This window comes from Lissotriton helveticus, chromosome 7 (assembly GCF_964261635.1).
Source record: "Lissotriton helveticus chromosome 7, aLisHel1.1, whole genome shotgun sequence".
Taxonomy (NCBI): domain Eukaryota; kingdom Metazoa; phylum Chordata; class Amphibia; order Caudata; family Salamandridae; genus Lissotriton; species Lissotriton helveticus.
Genome location: NC_136068.1, coordinates 1,961,066,708 through 1,961,087,865, shown reverse-complemented (window position 1 = coordinate 1,961,087,865; position 21,158 = coordinate 1,961,066,708). Strand labels below are relative to the sequence as shown.

General features: G+C 46.4%; 1 protein-coding gene across 1 annotated transcript in view; it reads right to left on the bottom strand.

Moving 5' to 3' along the window:
* The window catches only part of LOC144770018 (putative cation-transporting ATPase 13A4), a 380,863-nt gene that overhangs the window by 312,731 nt on the left and 46,974 nt on the right, over positions 1–21,158 (bottom strand). The window contains exons 5-8 of the mRNA XM_078654211.1: positions 19,000–19,134; positions 17,797–17,866; positions 10,135–10,266; positions 1,488–1,658 (exon numbers count right to left, since the gene is read on the bottom strand). Coding sequence (XP_078510337.1) covers positions 1,488–1,658; positions 10,135–10,266; positions 17,797–17,866; positions 19,000–19,134 — 508 coding nt within the window. The remainder of the gene's footprint in view (positions 1–1,487; positions 1,659–10,134; positions 10,267–17,796; positions 17,867–18,999; positions 19,135–21,158) is intronic.

Sequence of the window (21,158 nt, the reverse complement as noted above, 5' to 3'; positions counted from 1 at the left end):
TTGGCCAGATGTGAAGGCCCACGAGCACAGGGTGTGAACCCTATTTAACGAAAGATGTTTGGGAACACAGAATAGTTGAGTAGTGTGTATTATCTGTTTAATTTTCCATTTTTGGCTCCAATTGTAAGTATTCATGCATCAAAGAACACGTATTGCTAAACGCCATCTAAAACCCATGTTATTATGGGTTACCACGAAGCCAGAGATGTACGAATACCCACTATTTCTAAACTCATAATTGTGCGTACATTTGGAGAATCCACAGCTTTCCAAATATCCATTTTTATTCACAAAGTTTTACACAATGAATTGATGAGCAGTGGCCATTCATTGTAAAATCATTATAAATTACAGATTGATGGACATTTCTGGATATCACGGTTTTAAATGATCAAAAGACTAAGGGACATATTTATGAAAAACTGACGCAGCACAGCAAGTCGCCTCGCTGCTCCGTGCCGCGCCACATGGAAAGGGCGGGAATGGGCTGCATTTAAGAAAATACAGCACATTCCTGTCCTTTCCCTTGCCCTGGCGTCCCTTTGGCACCCTTGCGTCGATGCAGGCGCCCTCGCTCCACGGTGTAAGGAGCCTCTGTTGCATGCACCTTCCTGCACAACAACAATCCTGGGAGGGAGGTGTATTCCTCTTTTTATATGCGCTGCAGAATGCAGCACACATAGAAAGAGGCAGAAACAAGGAGAAGTAAAGGTAGTTGTTCTTGGTATGCCTCTCCTGGGAGGGCGTAAGATCTGGCACTTCCCCAGGTTTACAAGCTCTTGTACATCTGGGATGCATCAAAATACAAAGGGTTTGTGTGGGAGCACCGACACAACACCGAAGGAAGGCCTTCCCAGGGCAGAGTGATGCAACACAGCGATGTGCGCCGCTTTGCAATACTCCAGATGTATGAAGCCCCCCAAAGTGGCCTTTGCCCGGCTTCATAAATCTGACTTAGAGGTTTGCGTCACGCATGTACCACTTTGCGTGGTGCAAACGCGACGTAAACCTTTCATAAATAAGCCTTGATCTGTCTCTGTGAAGAGTTTGGTGGTGACTGCAATGTTACTTTTGGAGATTGACACTTGCGGAAAAAACAAAGATGAAATGATTGCCTTCCTTGTTTTTATTCCCCACTAGTTTTTAATTTCAACTGTTACTTTCTTTTGGAAAACATTAACTGAGACAATAAAGTGTACATTTGTGATATTATTCTATCATCTTTTCCTTTTCTGTTCTTTTTCATTAATATTGAAAGGAAAATCCCTGCAAATTTTCAATTATTTCCAAAGATACCTCATTGACTCCTTCCTTGTTTACTCCAGGAACGGAAGAAGAATAGTGCACAACAAGAATAGGATGGTGTGGCACATATCCCATGACTATTCCTCTAGAACCCCTGCACCTGGCAGCTTTCCAGGCATGCTGCTGGGATGTTGGTGAATTGAAAACACTTGTCACATTCAGCAATGACCAGCTTGGCTCACCTGTTTGCAGTACGACTGCTTTTGCCGGCTCTACATCAGTTGATCTTGTCTGTATGAGCTCTGTCCCACAGAATAAAATATTCTTTTTATAATCCTCGATATTGTAGACCTTCCGTGGAAAGGGCGTGTTGGTGTTCGGCAGGGGGGTCTTCGTGACCGGAACGCTCTCACCTTTGGGATTAAATGCAGTGCAGTTCACCATCATGCATGGAACAACAGCCTTACAAAGCTCCCCACTTCTACTCAAGGCACATCAACAGCTGAGAGCCCCCTGTGGCATGGAATGCTTTGTTTTGTCTCTAGTGGGGGTTTGTATTCTTCAGTAAAAAGATCTTAGACCCTTGTTCCACAGTATGATATGTCAGATGTTTCACTACCTTTCAAGGCAAAGGACATAAGACCACCCACACATATCCAAGACATAGGTACATCTTTAACTCCTGAGTGACTCACATCTGACCCCAGGTCAGTCCTATGAGCGAGTGACCAAAAGGAAAAGATGTAGTAAGTTTGCGAGCACTGCCAGGCTAGATGGACATGCGGTGAAGAAAAATATGAGCATTTTTACTTAACAAACTTACATTTTTACCATAGGTATAACTAAAATTAGGCGCAGATCAATAATACAGACATCTTGATTATTCTAATTGCCTCTTCCAGGGCTCTTTGGCTGATGTTCTGCAGCGTCTTCAGAGCCTCCGCGACTCAACAGCCCATCTAGCGCCTGAGCTCTCCGCTCCTCCTTCTGCCTCAGCTTCCATGAAATAACAGCATTGGCGACCTGATAGGTGTCATTCCATGGAGACACTGTATTTGCAAACTAACCTGCCCAGAATAAAATAATAAAAAATAATAATAATCCCACTTATAAAGCGCCTGGTTACACTGAACTAGCGTGTCCCTGCGCTGCGGAGCAGACTGCCCTCGGCAGCTAGAAAGCCCAACCCTAGGGGGGAGACTAAGCGGAGGGGAAAAGATAGGTTTTCAGTTTTTTCGTAAAATATCCTCCGAGCCCTCAAGCCGGAGGCTCTGGGGGAGTTTGTTCCACTGCTGTGCTGCCACATGACAAAAGGAACGGCCACCCATTCGGGCTCTCCTGATGGTAGGAACACACACCTGACCCGTCCCGCTCGATCTGAGTTGCCGGGTCGGTGAGTAGAGTGTGAGTAGATCGAACAGGTAGGAGGGGCGCGTCCTATGTAGGATCCAGCGCCTTGAACAGAACTCTCTCCCTAATTGGCAACCAGCAGAGGGAAGCCAACGCTGTCTTAGAAGAGGCTCTCCTCGGGAGCGTAAGAACCAAACAAGCAGCTGCGTTTTGGACTCCTTGGAGTCTCTGCACGCATTTATCGGTAGCACCCAGGTACAGCACGTTACCATAGTCCAGGCGCGATCTCACCAGGGCGCACACCATGGCTTCCTGGCTGCAGTAGGCAGCACATCCAGGGTTTTCCGTAGGCCCCGCAGGACTCCAAAACAGGCACCTGCCACCCTCCTGGTGTGGTACTCAAAAGAGAGCTCGGTGTCCAGCCATACCCCAAGGTTTTTAGCCTGTTCACAGAGCGTGGGGGTGGGGCCCAGAGTCTGTGGCCACCATGCCGATGACCAAACTGATGGAGCCGTCCCTATCACAAGCACCTCGGTCTTATTACCATTAAATTTCAAGCAATTATTTTCCATCTAGGATGCCAGTTCTTGCAGGCACGACACGAAATTGAAGGCTGGTGCATCCTGTGCCTGTGTGAGGGAAACCACCAGTTGAGAGTCATCGGCATGGGACACGACTGTGACTTCAAAACCCTCAGCAATCTCAGCTAGAGGCGTGACATAGAGATTAAACAGGGTTGGGCTCAGGGTAGACCCCTGAGGCCCCCCCGTTTCAGTTTGATGACTTTGGAATAGTAGGATCCCTGCGCCACCTAAAAGCTGCGCTCAGACAAGAAGGATTCCATCCCCCTCAGAGCACTGCCGGCCACCCCCCCTTTCCTCAAACAATGCAGCAGGGTATGATGGGCAACCGTATCAAACGCGGCACTTAAATCTAAAAGAATTAAGGCCGCTATTTGTCCCGCATCCACATGTTTTCTGATCGTCTCGATTGAAAATAGCAGAGCCGATTCGGTGGAATAGAGGGCTCGAAAACCGGACTGAGTGGGGTGAAGGAGGTTAGGTTTACAGATATGCGCAGTGAGTTGAGTGGTCACTACCCTCTCCACTACTTTTTTGAAGTAAGGAAGCAGGGAAGGAAGCAGGGAAATAGGACGCAGATTATCCAGTTGGTCAGGGCTAATGTGCGATTTCTTAGTTAATGGAAGAGAAACTGCTTCCTTCCATCTTTTAGGCACTGTACCCGCCATAAACGACATCTCCAAGAGATGTCTGCTGCGAGGCTCAAGAGTCACGATACTCCCTCGAAGCACCCTAGGGGAGGCGGGATCTCTAGGTGAGCCTGACTTAACACTAAGGATAGTTTTAATTAGAGTCTCTGGGGAAGGACGGTGAATTTATCAATGCATTCTAGCTCTAGAGTGTTACCTGCTTCGGCCGCCGTCCCGTGGCCTACTCGAGCAGAGACAGGGAAGGCAGAGTAGATCTTCTCCACCTTCTCTGCGGAATAAACCAGCCACACGGTTGCATGACTCCTCTGAGCCAACCTCTGGAGCTACAGTTTTTGCTGGTGAGGATATTCCTTTATAGACCCTAAACAGTTCTTTTGCTGAGCTCTTGGCCGTCTCAATTCGTTCCTGATAGTAGGATGCCTTAGCCCTTCTGATGATAGCTCCTCAGAGTGGTTTTATACCCACTCTCCACTAGGGCAGAAAAGTATTTCCTCTAATGGCTAAGGAGGAGGCGTGGTAGCGCCACCAGGGCACCATTAAAACACCACTGTGTGCCCGCACCTCGCTGGGGATGCTGTTTTTAGGAATTACCTTGCCCAGAGTAAATATGGGGCTTGAGGAGGTCAGAGAGGCATGGACGCACCATAAAGGTACTACTAAACAGCAGTGCTTAATTTGAGCCTATGGTTTCCGGTGCTCGGCACCAGCCCTTAATTGTCAACATCAGTACTTATGACAGTCTGCTGAGAGGTGACACTGATTGTCTAATAACGAGATAAAAAGAACAACAGCTGTTTAATTATTCAATATACATAAAAAATGACTCATTCCTCCTGCCCAAGCCATTCTGGCTGAAATAGTCTGAATGCTCACAATTGTAGAAGTGTTGATGCTGTCCATGGCAGTGCTGGCACAAGCAGTAGGTGGTGCAAGCTGCTGCTGCCTCCTGACGAGTGCCCCAGTACTTTTTTGTTTAGAAAATGAATAACTGTAAAACACTGATGTGTTTCCCCAATGTGGAGCACCGTTTTTGGGTCCTACATTACCCAGAATGCATCTGTGGGCCAGCGGAGGCCAGACAAGGTGTGGCAGTGCCCAGAGGACACTATTAAAACATCTTGTGTTCTCGCAGCACTCATCAGAGCCAGGAGGAGGCTGGGCTGGACTGGACTGAGCAGGGCTGGGCAGGGCTGGGCCGTGCTTGGCTGGACTGAGCCAGGCTGGGCTGTGCTGGGCTGGGCTGGGCTGGGCCATGCTTGGCTGTGCTGGGCTGGGCAGGGCTGTGCTGGGCTGGGCCATGCTTGGCTGTGCTGGGCTGTGCTGGGCTGGGCTGTGCTGGGCTGGGCTGGGCTGGGCTGGGCTGGGCTGGGCAAGGCTGGGCTGTGCTTGGCTGGACAGGTCTGGGCCTGGCCTGACACACTGTGTTTCATCTCTTCTAATTTAGGATGGTTAAGCTCAGTTTTTCCGAGCGATCCAGGTGGTGGTGATAAGGAAACCAACCAGAGGAAGCAGCAGTGCTCCTCACAGAGGTGCGTCCACCGACAAAATGTTAGAAAGAGCAGTTGGAGTGATCAGCGGTGACCTTTCTCTCAAGGGTAAAACACTTTCTATGGGCTGAGGGCAGGGCCACCCTTCTGTTGATCTCTCAATTGAGGTCAATTGGCCTAGCGCCCCTACAGCGAGCCTCATGCTGGCTCTATCAATAAACCAGACGGGTCACACCAGTTACCAGGACCCTAGTGGACCCACAGTCTCAGCCCCAGAATTTGTAAAAGGAAGAAAGTGTGTAACCCCACAACGCAGGATCCAACTGCCAATATAAATGTCAACAGGATAGGGGCTTCACTGACTATGGAATGGGGGTCAGGCCCATTGAAGACTATTTTACTAACTATAATACCTGTTACAGTCCCTGTTGGCCCCTTGTTTTGAGAGACTGCCCATATCAAGTATCAGCGTACCTCACTCATTGAACACGCTTGCCCTACCCCTCTCACCTCACCTCCAGCCCCCTGGCAAATATTACATTGGGGAAGATTTAGTCCACCCCAGGAGACATTCCTAGCCCTCCTCCATGACTCCGCACTCTGCTGCCGCTCATCAGCCCCAGCTTTGTACGCTGCGCGACCCACATGGGTATCAAATCTATCAAGGAACTCAACTGTGCACATTGGCCACACATTGGCTAGAGAGCCTTCAATGGATATGATGTCCACTCCCCCAGTCTTGGCTGGTAGCGGATGTAACACCAGGACCTATAATGAGATGACTCAGGGGAACCTAAATGTTACCGCCCAGTTTCACTCATCGATACAACTGTTACATTAGTTTAGAGAGTGATCTTCTTTTGAATGAGCTCCTGGTCATGCATTAACAACATTTTACACCTGACCCAATAGGGTTTTAGGGAACCGCTGGGTACAATGGAGAAGTGTCTAACTTGCACCTAAAAGTATACATCAGTATTTATCCCACTATGGTACCTCAGTTTGGACCCAGTCATATGCGAATCGGCCTTGACCCTACTTCAATAGGAGCCGTCCAGCCTGATCTGCCAAGCCAGGGCCGCCATGAACCTCAACACAAGCAACCCAGGACCAGTTTTGCTCTAATAAAGGGCTCATCAGCCGGGTGTGGTTTGGTTCCGATGACACAATGTGCACTGGACCAATGTCGGGGCATAACCGTCCCACTTAGGGCGACACAATAAGTATGCAAAAAAGTAATGGTAAAATGCTTAAATTAACCTCAGCCCGCATCCAATCCATGCATATTTTGCTCACCATGCCACATATATGCAAATCACTCTTTACCCCGCTACAATAGGAACAGAGCAGCCTGAACTGCCAAGTGAGATAGTCCCTGAACCGGGACACAAGCAACCCAGGACCAGTTTTGCACCAGTTATGGTTTCATCAGCCCTATGTGCGAGGGATATGCCCAAACGTGGGTCCTGTGCTCAGTGTGCCCCTGAAACCAAGGTATACCTGGCAGATAAGCCCAAAATAAGGGTGAAACCTGTCCTGGGTGGCTTGATGGATCTGGCCTGGCAGCTTGGGCTAGACTGTTCGGATGGGAGGAGGTTCAAGGCAGATTTACAAGTGACTTGGTCCAAACTGAGGCGGCTTGGCGGGTGTGACGTGAGAATTGAGATTCGGCCCGAGCGACAGCCAGTGGTTGAGACTAATTCAAGCATTCCGTCCATCACCTTGTTGTTGTGTCATTTGCCACCCTAAGTGTGATAGGTTTGCCCAGACATGGGTACCGTGCTCACTGCACCACTGGAATCAAGCCAGCCCTAGCTGATGAGCCCATGGGATGAAACCGGTCCTAGGCTGCTTGCTTTCTGGTCCAGGGAGGATCTGGCATGGAAGCTGAGGCTTAATCGTTCAAATAGGAGCATGGTCAAGGCAGATTTGCATATGGCTGGGTCCAAACAGAGGTGGCACGGTGAGAGAAAAAAACAGTGAATAGTGACTGACAGCAGCTGACAGTACAGGCCACCAGGACCCCGCGCACAATTTAGTGAAGACATCACGGACTTCATCACTCCACAAGCGCTCCCCTCCGAGGACTACATCCTTTTGGGAGACCTCAACTTCCACCTCGAAAAGACCAACGACCGCAACACCACCACCCTTTTGGACAACCTCGCAAACCTCGGACTTAAACAACTTGTCACTACCCCCACCCACTTCGCAGGTCACACACTCGACCCTATCTTCACCTCCAGCAAGCATGTTTCCTTCAGCCACACCACAGCTCTCCTTTGGACTGACCACAGCAGCGTTCACTTCACCTACAACAAGCCCACACCCAACAACCACCCCCAACCCACTCTGCAAAGAAACTGGAACAAAATCACCATCGACCAGATCTCCTCATCGCTTCTTCAAAAGCCCCCCGCCCACTCCTCAAACCCAGATCAAGCAGCCACCAACCTCACCCAATGGTTATCCAATAGCGCCGACACCCTAGCACCACTGAAAAAATGACAAATCAAACTAGGCAGCAAGAAGGCCTCCTGGTTCAACGATGATCTCAAGAAATCCAAGAAACTCTGTCGCTCCCTCGAGAAGACCTGGAAAAAAGACCCAACCACCAGCACCAAGGACACCTTCAAAAACGCCACCCGCATACACCACCAACTAATCCGAAATGCCAAGAAAGCAGCCTTCAAGGACCGTCTAGATAACAACGCCCACAACAGCAAGGAATTATTCAATATCGTTAAGGAATTTACCAACCCCTCAGCCAACTCCAACAACATCACCCCCTCCCAAGCCCTCTGCGACTCCCTAGCCTCATTCTTCCACAACAAAATTGCAGACATCCACAACAGCTTCGACAACCAACCTGAAGACCAACCCACCCAATCCCCCGCAGGACCCCCGCCCCCCCTGAACATCCTCAATGACTGGAAGCCAATCTCCACTGAGGACACCATCCGTCTGATGAACTCTATCCACTCAGGATCCCCCACAGACCCTTGCCCTCACCACATCTTTAACAAAGCAGACTCCATTATTGCACCGCACCTCCGAGACGTCATCAACTGCTCCCTCAACTCCGCAACCTTCCCGGAAAGCTGGAAACATGCCGAACTCAGCGCCCTCCTGAAGAAACCCACAGCTGACCCCACCGAACTCAAAAACTATCGCCCTATCTCACTCCTTCCATTCCCGGCCAAAGTCATAGAGAAAGCTGTCAACAACCAGCTCGCCACATTCCTCGAAACCAACAAATCCCTCGACTCCTCACAGTCCGGCTTCCGAGCCAAGCACAGCACCGAAACCGCCCTCATCGCAGCAACAGACGACATTCGAACTCTACTGGACAATGGAGACACAGTCGCCCTCATCCTCCTCGACCTCTCCGCTGCCTTCGACACAGTCTGCCATAGCACCCTTCTACAGCGCCTCAAAAACATCGGAATCCAAGGAAAAGCACTGGAATGGATCACCTCGTTCCTTTCCGGAAGAACCCAGAGAGTCCGCCTTCCACCATTCAAGTCAGAGGCCACTGAAGTCATCTGCGGCGTACCTCAAGGGTCCTCACTCAGTCCCACCCTCTTCAACGTTTACATGAGCCCCCTCGCGGCCATCGCACGCCAACATAACCTCAACATCATCTCCTACGCCGACGATACTCAACTGATCCTATCACTCACCAAAGACCCTAACACGGCCAAAACCAACCTACACGAAGGAATGAAAGAAGTAGCCGAATGGATAAAGCACAGCCGTCTGAAACTGAACTCAGACAAAACAGAAGTCCTCATCTTAGGTACCTCCCCCTCCGCCTGGGACGACTCTTGGTGGCCAGAGGCCCTTGGAAAAGCACCCATCCCGACGGACCACGCACGGAACCTGGGCGTCATCCTGGATTCCTCACTCTCGATGAACAGACAAGTCAACGCCGTTTCTTCATCTTGCTTCAACATTCTTCGCATGCTCAAAAAAACTTTTCGCTGGATCCCTACCGAAACTAGAAAAACAGTCACCCACGCCCTGGTCACGAGCCGACTGGACTACGGAAACACCCTCTACGCCGGCACCACCGCAAAACTCCAGAAAAAACTACAACGCATCCAGAACGCCTCAGCCAGGCTCATATTAGACATCCCGCGTAAAGAACACATCTCTGATCACCTGAAAAACCTCCACTGGCTCCCCGTCAATAAGAGGATCACTTTCCGGCTCCTAACCCACGCACACAAAGCACTCTACGAAATCGGACCCGAATGCCTCAACACACGACTATCCTTCTACACCCCCTCCCGCCAGCTACGATCCTCCAACCAAGCCCTTGCCACTGTACCTCGCATCAACAAAACCACCATGGGAGGTAGATCCTTCTCTTACCTAGCAGCTAAAACTTGGAACTCACTTCCCACTCACCTTTGCCTTACTCAGAACCACCTAGCATTCAGAAAGCAACTCAAAACGTGGATATTCGACAAGTAACTCCCCACCCTTCTACAAGCGCCTTGAGACCCTCTGGGTATGTAGCGCGCTATATAAATCTTTTGACTTGACTTGACTTGACTAGTTAACAAAGCATCGTTCAGTGATATTGTAACTGTATTTGTAATTGCAAGCATGACCTGATGAATTTCTCATCTCCCTCTGATTGTAACCGGGTCTACAATGTTCTTCCCTGAGCTATTGTCCATGGCGGTTCGCAACGGAGGACATATCAGCACTCAGTACAGCAGACGCTATACGCTTGCCAACATTGATATTCAGGCACCCTGTGACATGGGTATTTAAATGACACCATATTTGTAATCCTGCTTCCAGAGGTACCTGTGAGCATGCCCTCATTGACGACGCAGCTCCCGCTGATCAGTATGGCATCACATGGGAAATACAGCTTCTTCTGTGGTAATAAAAAGACATCTCCTGGGACCAAATCCTGTGATTCAATCTCTTTACAATCTGTGAGAAAATAGGAAATAGATCTCTTTTTAAAAGATGTATTTCAACTTTACACATTATAACATAAATCGTGGGACATTGATCAGTGAACATTGGCTGCTACACACATGGCATATAGAGGCCGCTGGATATAGGGCGGAGAACTGAAGGCAGGTGTAAGGAAACATGTTACAGTGCACTAATCTGGCCATGAAGGCCTAGTGAGGAGGCGGGGCAAGGAGAGACATGTGCTGTACACTTCACAAAACAGTTGCTGTTCCCCCTGAGCATCACAAGTAAGGAGGATAATTACATAGTAAGTGGAGCTAGAAAAGGAGCACAATTAACTTTTTGCAGGACCTACACCTTCTTTTTTTAATACATTTTAGTCCTCCTAGAGTAGGCCTAAAAACAGCCAGAGGGCAGGTATTTAAAAAACAGGACATGTTCTTCAAAGTTTTACATGTCCTTGTAGTGAAAACCCCTACATTTATTTTTCCCTACTGCAAGGCCTACCTCTCCCATAGGATAACATCGAAGGTAACTTATTGCATGTAATAAGCTGTAACTTTAAATTAGGAGCAAGTAGAAAGAGAAAGTCTGGTGTCTAATGAATTGAATTTAAAACCCTCCTAATGGCAAAGTTGTTTTTTTTAATCATATTTTTGAAAATACCACTTTAGAAAGTTGACATTTGTTTGTCCTAACTATTTGGTGCCTGCAGTCTGATCCTGGGTCACATGACTAGGTGTAGGTGGCAGCTGGTCCTAGTGTATTACTCCCATCCAGTGAGACAAAGGAAAGGTAGGGTTTGACAGAATGAGTCACTCTGAGTTAACGAGGGGAAGGAGCTGTCACCTGCCACAAAGGTTCTGCCTGAGCACTCTCACAAAGGGTTTGTCAATAGTGTTTTGTGACCCCGACCAGCCAGGTGGGATGAGATGCCTGTCACCTCAGGGAGGTGTAAACCTCTAGAAGCTACCCCCACAATGCAGAAAAAACGGACCTTCTCCTCATCAGGGCTATACGTTCTGCATGTATAAATGTTGTATGGCATCATTGTGAGTGTGCAGATGTAGGGTGAACGGGCTTTATGTCTAAAGAGGTTAAAAGACGTGCAGTCCTGGATCATTGTACACAGGTCGGCCCCGATTTAGATCTTGGAGGGATCCCCATCGACCCTCAGAGGCAGTGTTCACAAGTACTTTGTTGAACTGATCGATTCCCTCCTGCCATAGTTAGATGTCGGCTGTTTAATTCTCTGTCCGCATTGACAGAGTGTTTTCCATTGTGTAAGTAGCTCACCCCTGTCAACACAGTGGAATTCTCTGCTGGTTAACATTACTCCATCGCCGTCTGGGTGGTGGCATTGAGCTGAGCTATTTAGATTTCACAGTTGTGTGGCGTTTTCCTAGCAGCAGATTGCCGATGAAGGGATTCCTTCGTGGGATGCGGTCAGCATTGTAGTAGTCCTGTGGCTTGCGGCTGTACGTTAGCATTACACACCTGATTGGTTTTGGCTAATTGTACTTTGTGACCGAAATGCAGCCGCAAAACATTTGCATTTTACCACCTACTTTAAGTATGTGGTAACTCATTTGCAAATGGGAAGGGCTCCCCAAGGGATCCCTTCCCCTTTGTGAATATTTGTTACAGCGTTTATTAATAGCAGGCAGTGGTCCCACGGACTATGGACAAATCCTGAAAGGTTTTCGATGTCAGATTAGCAAAGGGTGCACTGCCATCAGTGGACGCATCAATGAGTAGCACGCTGTGTAGAAGTGGTGCAACTGGGTGAGTGGGAAACCCTTGGAACCACTCAGCAGTTAGTAGAAGAAACTACCAACTAAATGAATAACAGGAGTACCCTATGCACACACACAAAATATCAATCAAAAATTATAAAACAGTCATGTAACAGTGTACAAATAAACAAAGCAACAGAAAGTTGTAGGGATCTCCTGTGGGAGAGTGGTCCGATGAAATCCTTTATTGTGTTAGACAGCCAGCCGACACGTGTTTCATCGCCTATGCGAATCCTCAGGGCTGAAATAACAAATAAGTAACAATGGAGCATCTCGTATGTAGTTGTGCAGTAATATTGATCACAACATCTCATGGTGTGTGCAGACATATCAAAGCTTCTACTGGAGTAGGACAAACATTATATTGGCAAATGAGTGCACCCAAACTTATTCGTGGCGACTGTGCGCTTACTGAGCGTATCACGGTTTGTGCTGGTAGTGTTTATGTGAAAAAAACGTGACAAAAAATTCAGGTAAGGAGAGTCTAGAGGAAAATTCTTTGAGAATAATTTGAAATGACATGACGTGGTCAGTGTCTCCTTCTAAGATATAGGAGTTTGGTATATATATACCGTGTAAACTGTCGTGCAAACAAGTGCAACTATTAGTGATAGGTTCATTCACACATAGTGCAAAAAAACATTAATCAAGGTGGCGTGAGGGTGCGACTTCCTCGTGGAGATAACACATACCTACACGTGGCTGTGGTAACCCGGGAGGTCTGTATAAATGAAACATAACGAAGAAGGGAGGAAGAACTAATAAGTCACAAATTCTCTCTGAGACCTGGGGCATAAATGATACGAAACAAAATTAATAAGAACAATTCTCACCGCTCTGCTGGTGATGTTTCCGAACCAGCAGGGCCCGTGACCTTGGTTGTAAGTCTCAGGGAAATGACGTCCACACTGTATAAGGGTCAAACAATGTGGGTAATGAGATCATATGAGCCAGAGTCACGATTATTTGTTAGAGTTAGAGATTAATAAAAAGGGTACCATATCGAAAACAACAAATAATTAAATTGCTAAAAGGCACGCGAAAACAATGTGTCAATATCTAATAGTGAGAGTGTCCCTCACAGTATGAATCCTGAGTGGTTAATCTATGATTCAAAATCTGTTCTTCTGTTACGTATAGCAAAAGAGACTACACAGGCACCGTGTTGTACCTGTAATCTTAGTATACGATTAGTACTCAATATAAATAGTTGTGTGTGCATCAGGAGATTCACAAGTGTCCCAGGAATAAAATACAAGAAATACCGATCATAACAAATATCAAATGCCATATGCGGCATTGTCAAAAATTGAAAAGCGGTGCTTACCCCTTTGTCCAGGAGTGGGTGATCACTAAGCAGAGTCCCAGTATAATGCGTATGTAACGTGTAGAAGAATCGTGAAAATCGTGCGATTCTGTAATGTTAAACAAAATTAAGGATCAGTGCCCTTGAGTTGGGCGGGAACACGTATGGTAAATAAAACATAGTATATCCCAGGGATCACATTATTGAAGACCCTGGACGCAAGCTCACCATCTTACCTATAGATGGTGTAAAGATGTGTAGTGCCCAGGAGTTGTGTACGAACTTGATAAAGTTCCCAATTGTCTCCGTAATATCTGGGAACAACAAAGACAAGGTACTGTCAGTTCTAGGGCTAAGATCAAAAATACAGTAAAAATGGCAATCGAAAAAACGATTGTAGTTAAGGGAACCTGAATCTTACCTGCTTCACATAAGTGCAGTGAGGCCGTGTACTCCCGGGTTGCCGTGTTCCTGTATGGACATGTGACCTGGAAGTCGCGTACGTTAAATCGGAAATGTAACAGACGTCCATTGGAGACTGGGCCGCTAACCGCATTGCGTGCGACCGGCGTGTAGGCGTATAAGGAAGTAGGAGCAGTGCTGCTCATCTTAATCCTGAAGGACTACTTGAATATCAGTCATAAAGGGTAGAGATCGTACGGAGTAACATGGCGAAATTACTCCAAGAAGATCACTTATTAAGTCAATTCCCTGACAAGAAAACCAGGATTTAACGTACGCGACTTCCGGGTCACATGTCCATACAGGAACACGGCAACCCGGGAGTACGCGGCCTCACTGCACTTATGTGAAGCAGGTAAGATTCAGGTTCCCTTAACTGCAATCGTTTTTTCGATTGCCATTTTTACAGTATTTTGGATCTTAGCCCTAGAACTGACAGTACCTTGTCTTTGTTGTTCCCAGATATTACGGAGACAATTGGGAACTTTATCAAGTTCGTACACGACTCCTGGGCACTACACATCTTTACACCATCTATAGGTAAGATGGTGAGCTTGCGTCTAGGGTCTTCAATAATGTGATCCCTGGGATATACTATGTTTTATTTTCCATACGTGTTCCCGCCCAACTCAAGGGCACTGATCCTTAATTTTGTTTAACATTACAGAATCGCACGATTTTCACGATTCTTCTACACGTTACATACGCATTATACTGGGACTCTGCTTAGTGATCACCCACTCCTGGACACAGGGGTAAGCACCGCTTTTCAATTTTTGACAATGCCGCATATGGCGTTTGATATTTGTTATGATCGGTATTTCTTGTATTTTATTCCTGGGACACTTGTGAATCTCCTGATGCACACACAACTATTTATATTGAGTACTAATCGTATACTAAGATTACAGGTACAACACGGTGCCTGTGTAGTCTCTTTTGCTATACGTAACAGAAGAACAGATTTTGAATCATAGATTAACCACTCAGGATTCATACTGTGAGGGACACTCTCACTATTAGATATTGACACATTGTTTTCGCGTGCCTTTTAGCAATTTAATTATTTGTTGTTTTTGATTTGGTACCCTTTTTATTAATCTCTAACTCTAACAAATAATCGTGACTCTGGCTCATATGATCTCATTACCCACATTGTTTGACCTTTATACAGTGTGGACGTCATTTCCCTGAGACTTACAACCAAGGTCACGGGCCCTGCTGTGTCGGAAACATCACCAGCAGAGCGGTGAGAATTGTTCTTATTAATTTTGTTTCGTATCATTTATGCCCCAGGTCTCAGAGAGAATTTGTGACTTATGAGTTCTTCCTCCCTCCTTCGTTATGTTTCATTTATACAGACCTCCCGGGTTACCACAGTCACGTATAGGTATGTGTTATCTCCACGAGGAAGTCGCACCCTCACGCCACCTTGATTAATGTTTTTTTGCACTATGTGTGAATGAACCTATCACTAATAGTTGCACTCGTTTGCACGACAGTTTACACGGTATATATATACCAAACTCCTATATCTTAGGAGGAGACACTGACCACGTCATGTCATTTCAAATTATTCTCAAAGAATTTTTCTCTAGACTCTCCTTACCTGGATTTTTTGTCACGTTTTTTCACATAAACACTACCAGCACAAACCGTGATTCGCTCAGTAAGCGCACAGTCGCCACGAATACGTTTGGGTCCACTCATTTGCCAATATTTGTCCGACTCCAGTGGAAGCTTTGATATGTCTGCACACACCATGAGATGTTGTGATCAATATTACTGCACAACTACATACGAGATGCTCCATTGTTACTTATTTGTTATTTCAGCCCTGAGGATTCGCATAGGAGATGAAACACGTGTCGGCTGGCTGTCTAACACAATAAGGGATTTCATCGGACCACTCTCCCACAGGAGATCCCTACAACTTTCTGTTGCTTTGTTTATTTGTACACTGTTACGTGACTGTTTTATGACTTTTGATTGATATTTTGTGTGTGTGCATAGGGTACTCCTGTTAGTGGTCCCACGGACCACTGCCTCCTCTTAAAACAGGAAAAGAAAACTTTTAATTTTTGTCATAGAAACACATCCCATTTCCTTTAAAGAAAACGGGCTGCCTTTGGAGAAAAAAAATTGCTTTATTCAAAAGCAATCACAGACATGGTGGTCTGCTGACCCCAGCAGGCCACCAACACTGTGAATTGTGCGATCCCTAGGAGGTCGCAAATTGCCACCTACCTCACCAATATACATGGAGTAGCTCATTTGCGAACCCCTAGGAATCGCAAAAAGTGTTCAGACACACTTTCATGCATTGCCATTTTGCGATTTCCTAACTGCGAATTGTAAGGATTTGCAAGTAGGAAATCGCAAAACGCTTTCTTTATGCATCTGACCCTGTATATACATGTATCAATATTTGTTCCCCATAAGGACAACAGAATATATTGTATCTATATCATTTCAATCAATGTAGATTGATTTGGTTGTGCAGTTCAGATTGAAGTTACATATGTATCAATCATTCATATGGACATTGCGTTTTGTTTCTCGTCGAAAAACAACAAAAAGTGTGTAGTGGTCCTTCATGCATTCAAGACAAGGCAGACTGGCTGCTAACGTTCATTCCATAAGTACTCCTGCCAAGTCCATGGAAGAATGTTTGACAAGAAATCTCATAGAAAAGACCGGAAAGGCAAGACTGGGCATTGTCTCCATCTCATCAGTTTGTCACTTGACTCCAAAGTAAGCTGTTACTGAACTTTACTAGCTAATTGATTTCCTGAACTTATCAAACAACATCAAGAAATAAAGCATGTTTTTGCATTTCCCCTACTTCTGCCTGCATTATGGAGCACCTGCTGAGTGCGGCTACACAGGAAGCGATGAGCTGCTGATGTTTCCATTTTATGTTAAGAAATATTGGGGCATATTACCAAGGCAGAGGAAATGAAATTATCATCGCTTTTTTAATCGCCCTATTAGCAAGCTGTCCCTAACATCAGTTAGCGACAGCTTTTAGGTGATAGCGAGCGGTTTGGGGCCCGCTTTGCATGTCAGCGATATTTATCACTAATGACATGCAAAGTGGGCGTACCCAACCTGTTAGCGACTGAAAGCAGTTGCTAACATCGCTATCGCCTATTAGCAAGGCAGGCGTAGCGATAAAAAAATTAGCGCTAAGCGTGAATATCGCTGAAAACTAACGCCTGCTCAGACCAGTTCTTAACTTGTATATCCAATGGGAGTCGGATATTCAGGTTAAGACCCTATTGGCCTTAATGCCTGAATATCGCTGGATTCCCAGTGTTATTCATGCATTTCGCTGCTATCGCCGGATATTTTATTGCATTGGAGCTAAACGTTGCTAATAGCACGTTATCTCTGTGATGAGACGCATCATGTGTCTAGGGCCAGAAGTACGGGGGTCCCAGTCACAAGAAGATGGGCCCCTTAAGGTACCCAAAGAAGTTTACAAAAATTACCTGGAAAACAATGTCCAGTAGAAAGACCAATAATTGCCCAAGGCCTGAAGTAAGTGAGTGAAGTAAAAAAATTAGAACCGTGAAGGCGAAATGAAATACAAGACATATTGCCAAATAGCGTGGGATGCGTGTGGAGAGAAGGTGAAAAATCAATTAAAAATGAGTTATAATTTGAGTACTTAATGACCTCACAAGGAATGACCAATGACGGCAGGGTGGTCCTGGGTAGAGACCACACGTGTCCACGGCATCAGAGCACGCGTTGTCTCTCCATGTCTGTCTGTTTGAATCTGGGACTTTGCTTCATCACTTGTTAAATAAGTTGCAGTACTGGGACTTTTATTACATGTGTAACAATCTATGTTACACATGTGTGCTGATATGATGACACCAGAGACTGAAGACAGTTACTACACATGGTAGTTAGGTTGACATGGCTAAAACTGAGGATTGCACTTTCAAGTAGCACGATACAGAAGCGTACCTCCACTCCGGCACACAGTGAGGGTGACACTGTTGTGGGCCTCCACCATGCCGTGCAGGTTCACAGATTGCTGTGGAATTAAATGATAAATGGATTAGTATTTTAAAATTGTCTCTTTGTCACAAAGCTGTATTAGTTTACTATCTGTCTTCAATTTCATGTCATTGATAGTAGCTAGCATCCAGCAGCAGGCACACCCAGCTCCTGAGAGTAGTGACGCGTTGATGCATCCTAAGGGGAGGTAGGTTTTACCCACTGGATTACTCAGGCCCTTGGTGCTGGGGGAGGAAGGGTAAAGGTTCAGGTGAATGTGGTCCTTTCCCTGTCTCCATCATCTAATATGCTCCAGCGGGAATGTAGACACGAGGACACAACTGCCAAGAAGAGAGCAATGCGTGTTTATTCATGTGGTACCAGTGGGTCCTCATGGGAGGGACAGTCTGGGGTGTGGCAGTATCCTCCAGGCGCTATAAAAGAAGATGAAGGCCTACTGCTGGTGGAGGCATGGAGGGGGCTCTAAGTGACCCTGAAAGATGCGGGGCAGATTTACAATAAGTGGCGCATCCCTGCATATTAGCCGGGATACGCCAGTAATTGTGCGCCGCAGCTCCAGCACCCATAATGCCATGGGGCAGAAACGGCACAGATGCGTGACACGTCTGTGCCGTAAAGGCGGCGCATTGCTGGAGTTGCGACGCAAGCGCGACGCAGCTCCAGCAAAGCTCTGGGATGCCCTATCTTTACAATGCGGCGTCAATCCTTACGCCTGCTTCAGGCAGGCGCAGGGTTTTGACGCAGCATTGGCCTAAAAGTGACTGAGTGAAATCTTGTAGATTTCACTCAGCCACTTTTATGAGGCGTTCCTGCGCCGGAACGTCCCCCCCCTGCGCAGGAACGCCTATACGTGGCGCAGGGCTTTACAACATGACGCATCTCCCAGATGCGTCACATTGTAAGTACCCCGCACCATGGCGCAGGATTTGCACCGCTGCAGCATCACAGAAGTGATGCAACGGCGGCGTAAAATCGGCGCTAGGGGCTTGTCAATCTGTCCCACAATATCTCTGGCTTTTGTGCCTCACAGGAGATAGCGGAGCAGTAACATCCACATCAGGGGGCGGTAAAGTTTCTCTGAGAGGGGGCTCCAAGTTTAAATGAGTAGCCATACAGTAAAATATATATATATATGTCTTACACACTCACCCTTCTGAGCTCATATATGGTGATGATAATTGATATGATAGTGATTCCCAGGATCGCAAAGGAAAACTCATAATAACCGAAGGCGACCCACAGGATGATGCTGCCAGCTTGAAACCAGTAGTAGGGATTCAAAATCTGCAAAGAGAGTAGGATTGTGAGCAGAGCTTCCAGCATCTAAGAATGTTACTAAACAGACGGCCTTGCAATTCAGAACTGATGCTCTGGTAATTACTCAATGCTGCTGTGGAAATAGCACTCAACCTAGCGCACAAATATGGAGGCCATACCAGTAAGTAAATGTTAGCATCTCCGTGGCATTTCAAAGCATTACCCTTGGCCGAAGCTGTAATAAGGTGCGTCTCACTGAAAAACACACAAAAGCGAAGAATGGAATGCCTGGACTCATCTGAGCCACGGGTATCTACACGGGGGCTTCTTCAATGCAGATGGATTTTTATGCTTGAATTAATCTCTGCCTCTGGTAATTACTTAAAGTATCATTCCAGTCTATCGTTTTTCTGCTTGTTGTGCCACCAAAGACTAAACACGTTCAGGGGAGTCTTGGTGCTGCTACAATCGATCCGTTTCTGCCAAACTGCCAGGCAATGTCCCCTCAGAACAGATCACAAGATACCCCAAACCATCAGACTTATCATGGCTCCTCAGTGAGGGCATCTTTACTTTTACGAGCTGTGACCTAAGAGGCCCTCGTCTAGAAACAACGGTGCCCTGAGCCTGCATACTGGACCCCCAGAATCCCCTGCTATAAGTGTTATATTTTCTCTTCAGTGTCATACACACATACAGCAACACATCAACTCTCTTCCAACCGCCTCTCATCCATTGGACAATTTAGAACCTTACTATATGACCCACATGCTGCACCACCACCCCTGACTCATACACCTTCCGCCATAAACATGCACAAACAATATAAGCAATGTGCCACACCTCACAACTTTGCTTCTCCATGTCTACTGGAACCACAAAAACAACACAGCGCCCCAACTTACTCTCAAACACCGTCTCCACCACCTACACACGCAGACCCATCAAAATGCCTTCTTAGCCTGATGGACGTGTACCACATTACAGAACAGCAACACAATTGCTATTCTAATACAGCTAATACCAGCACAAAAAACACACCTGCTACAAACCCACACTATACTGATCATTCTTCTACAACACAAAGTCTCACTGTGACCAAAGCACGTTCTCTAAACTGTGTACTAGTAAATGCTTGATCCCTCTCTAAAAACAAGCATCACATCTATGACCTTCTCTCTGACGCAAAACCAGTCATACTATTCATAACTGAATCATGGTTGGGAGATTTTATGGCTCCAGTCCTACATGACGCCGTTCCTCTAGGCTATAAAATGATCACCCAAAATCGGCAAAAAAGGAGGTGGCCTAGCTGTTGTATTCAGGCAAACATTACAGATCACTACAGTTGGCAACATCTCCATAAAGAATTGTGAGGCTCTTCTCGCCAGATGCAATTCTACACCGTCTTCCTTCTGTAACTTCCTGCTACTTTGCAGACCTCCACCTAGCAAGCCGGCAATCCCAGGGGCACTTCTAGACACTGTTTCAAACCTGATAACAATACACACCAACCGATGTGTTCTGGGTCAACTCAACAATTGATTTGACAAATCTAATATGACCCTTCCGAAAACAATCACCGCTGGCCTAGATGGACAGAACCTACATTAGATCGTGCACAAACCCACACACATCGCTGGACACATCGTAGATGTCATTTTGCTAATATTCCAGTCACATGGTAGGACCACCATTTGCTTGCTTTCCAACATAAAAAAAACACTAAGCGATTCACTTAAAACTAACTTACGTGCATCCACCTATCTACAGTGTAACAAACTCAATTTGGAACAAATAGACACACAGCTAACATCCAGTAAAGATCTGGAAACAATAGATTCTGTTCATAAACTATATGAGTGGCTACAGGAAGCATTTGACATCCTGATACCACTCAAAACCACACAACAGAACAAAAGAAAACAAGCACCTTGGAGAAATACAGAGATAAAAGGCATAGAACAACAAATTAGAAAGCTGCAACGTGCCTGGCTCAAAACAAACGCAAAACAAGACAAACTTCACCTACAGAAAATTAACATATTATA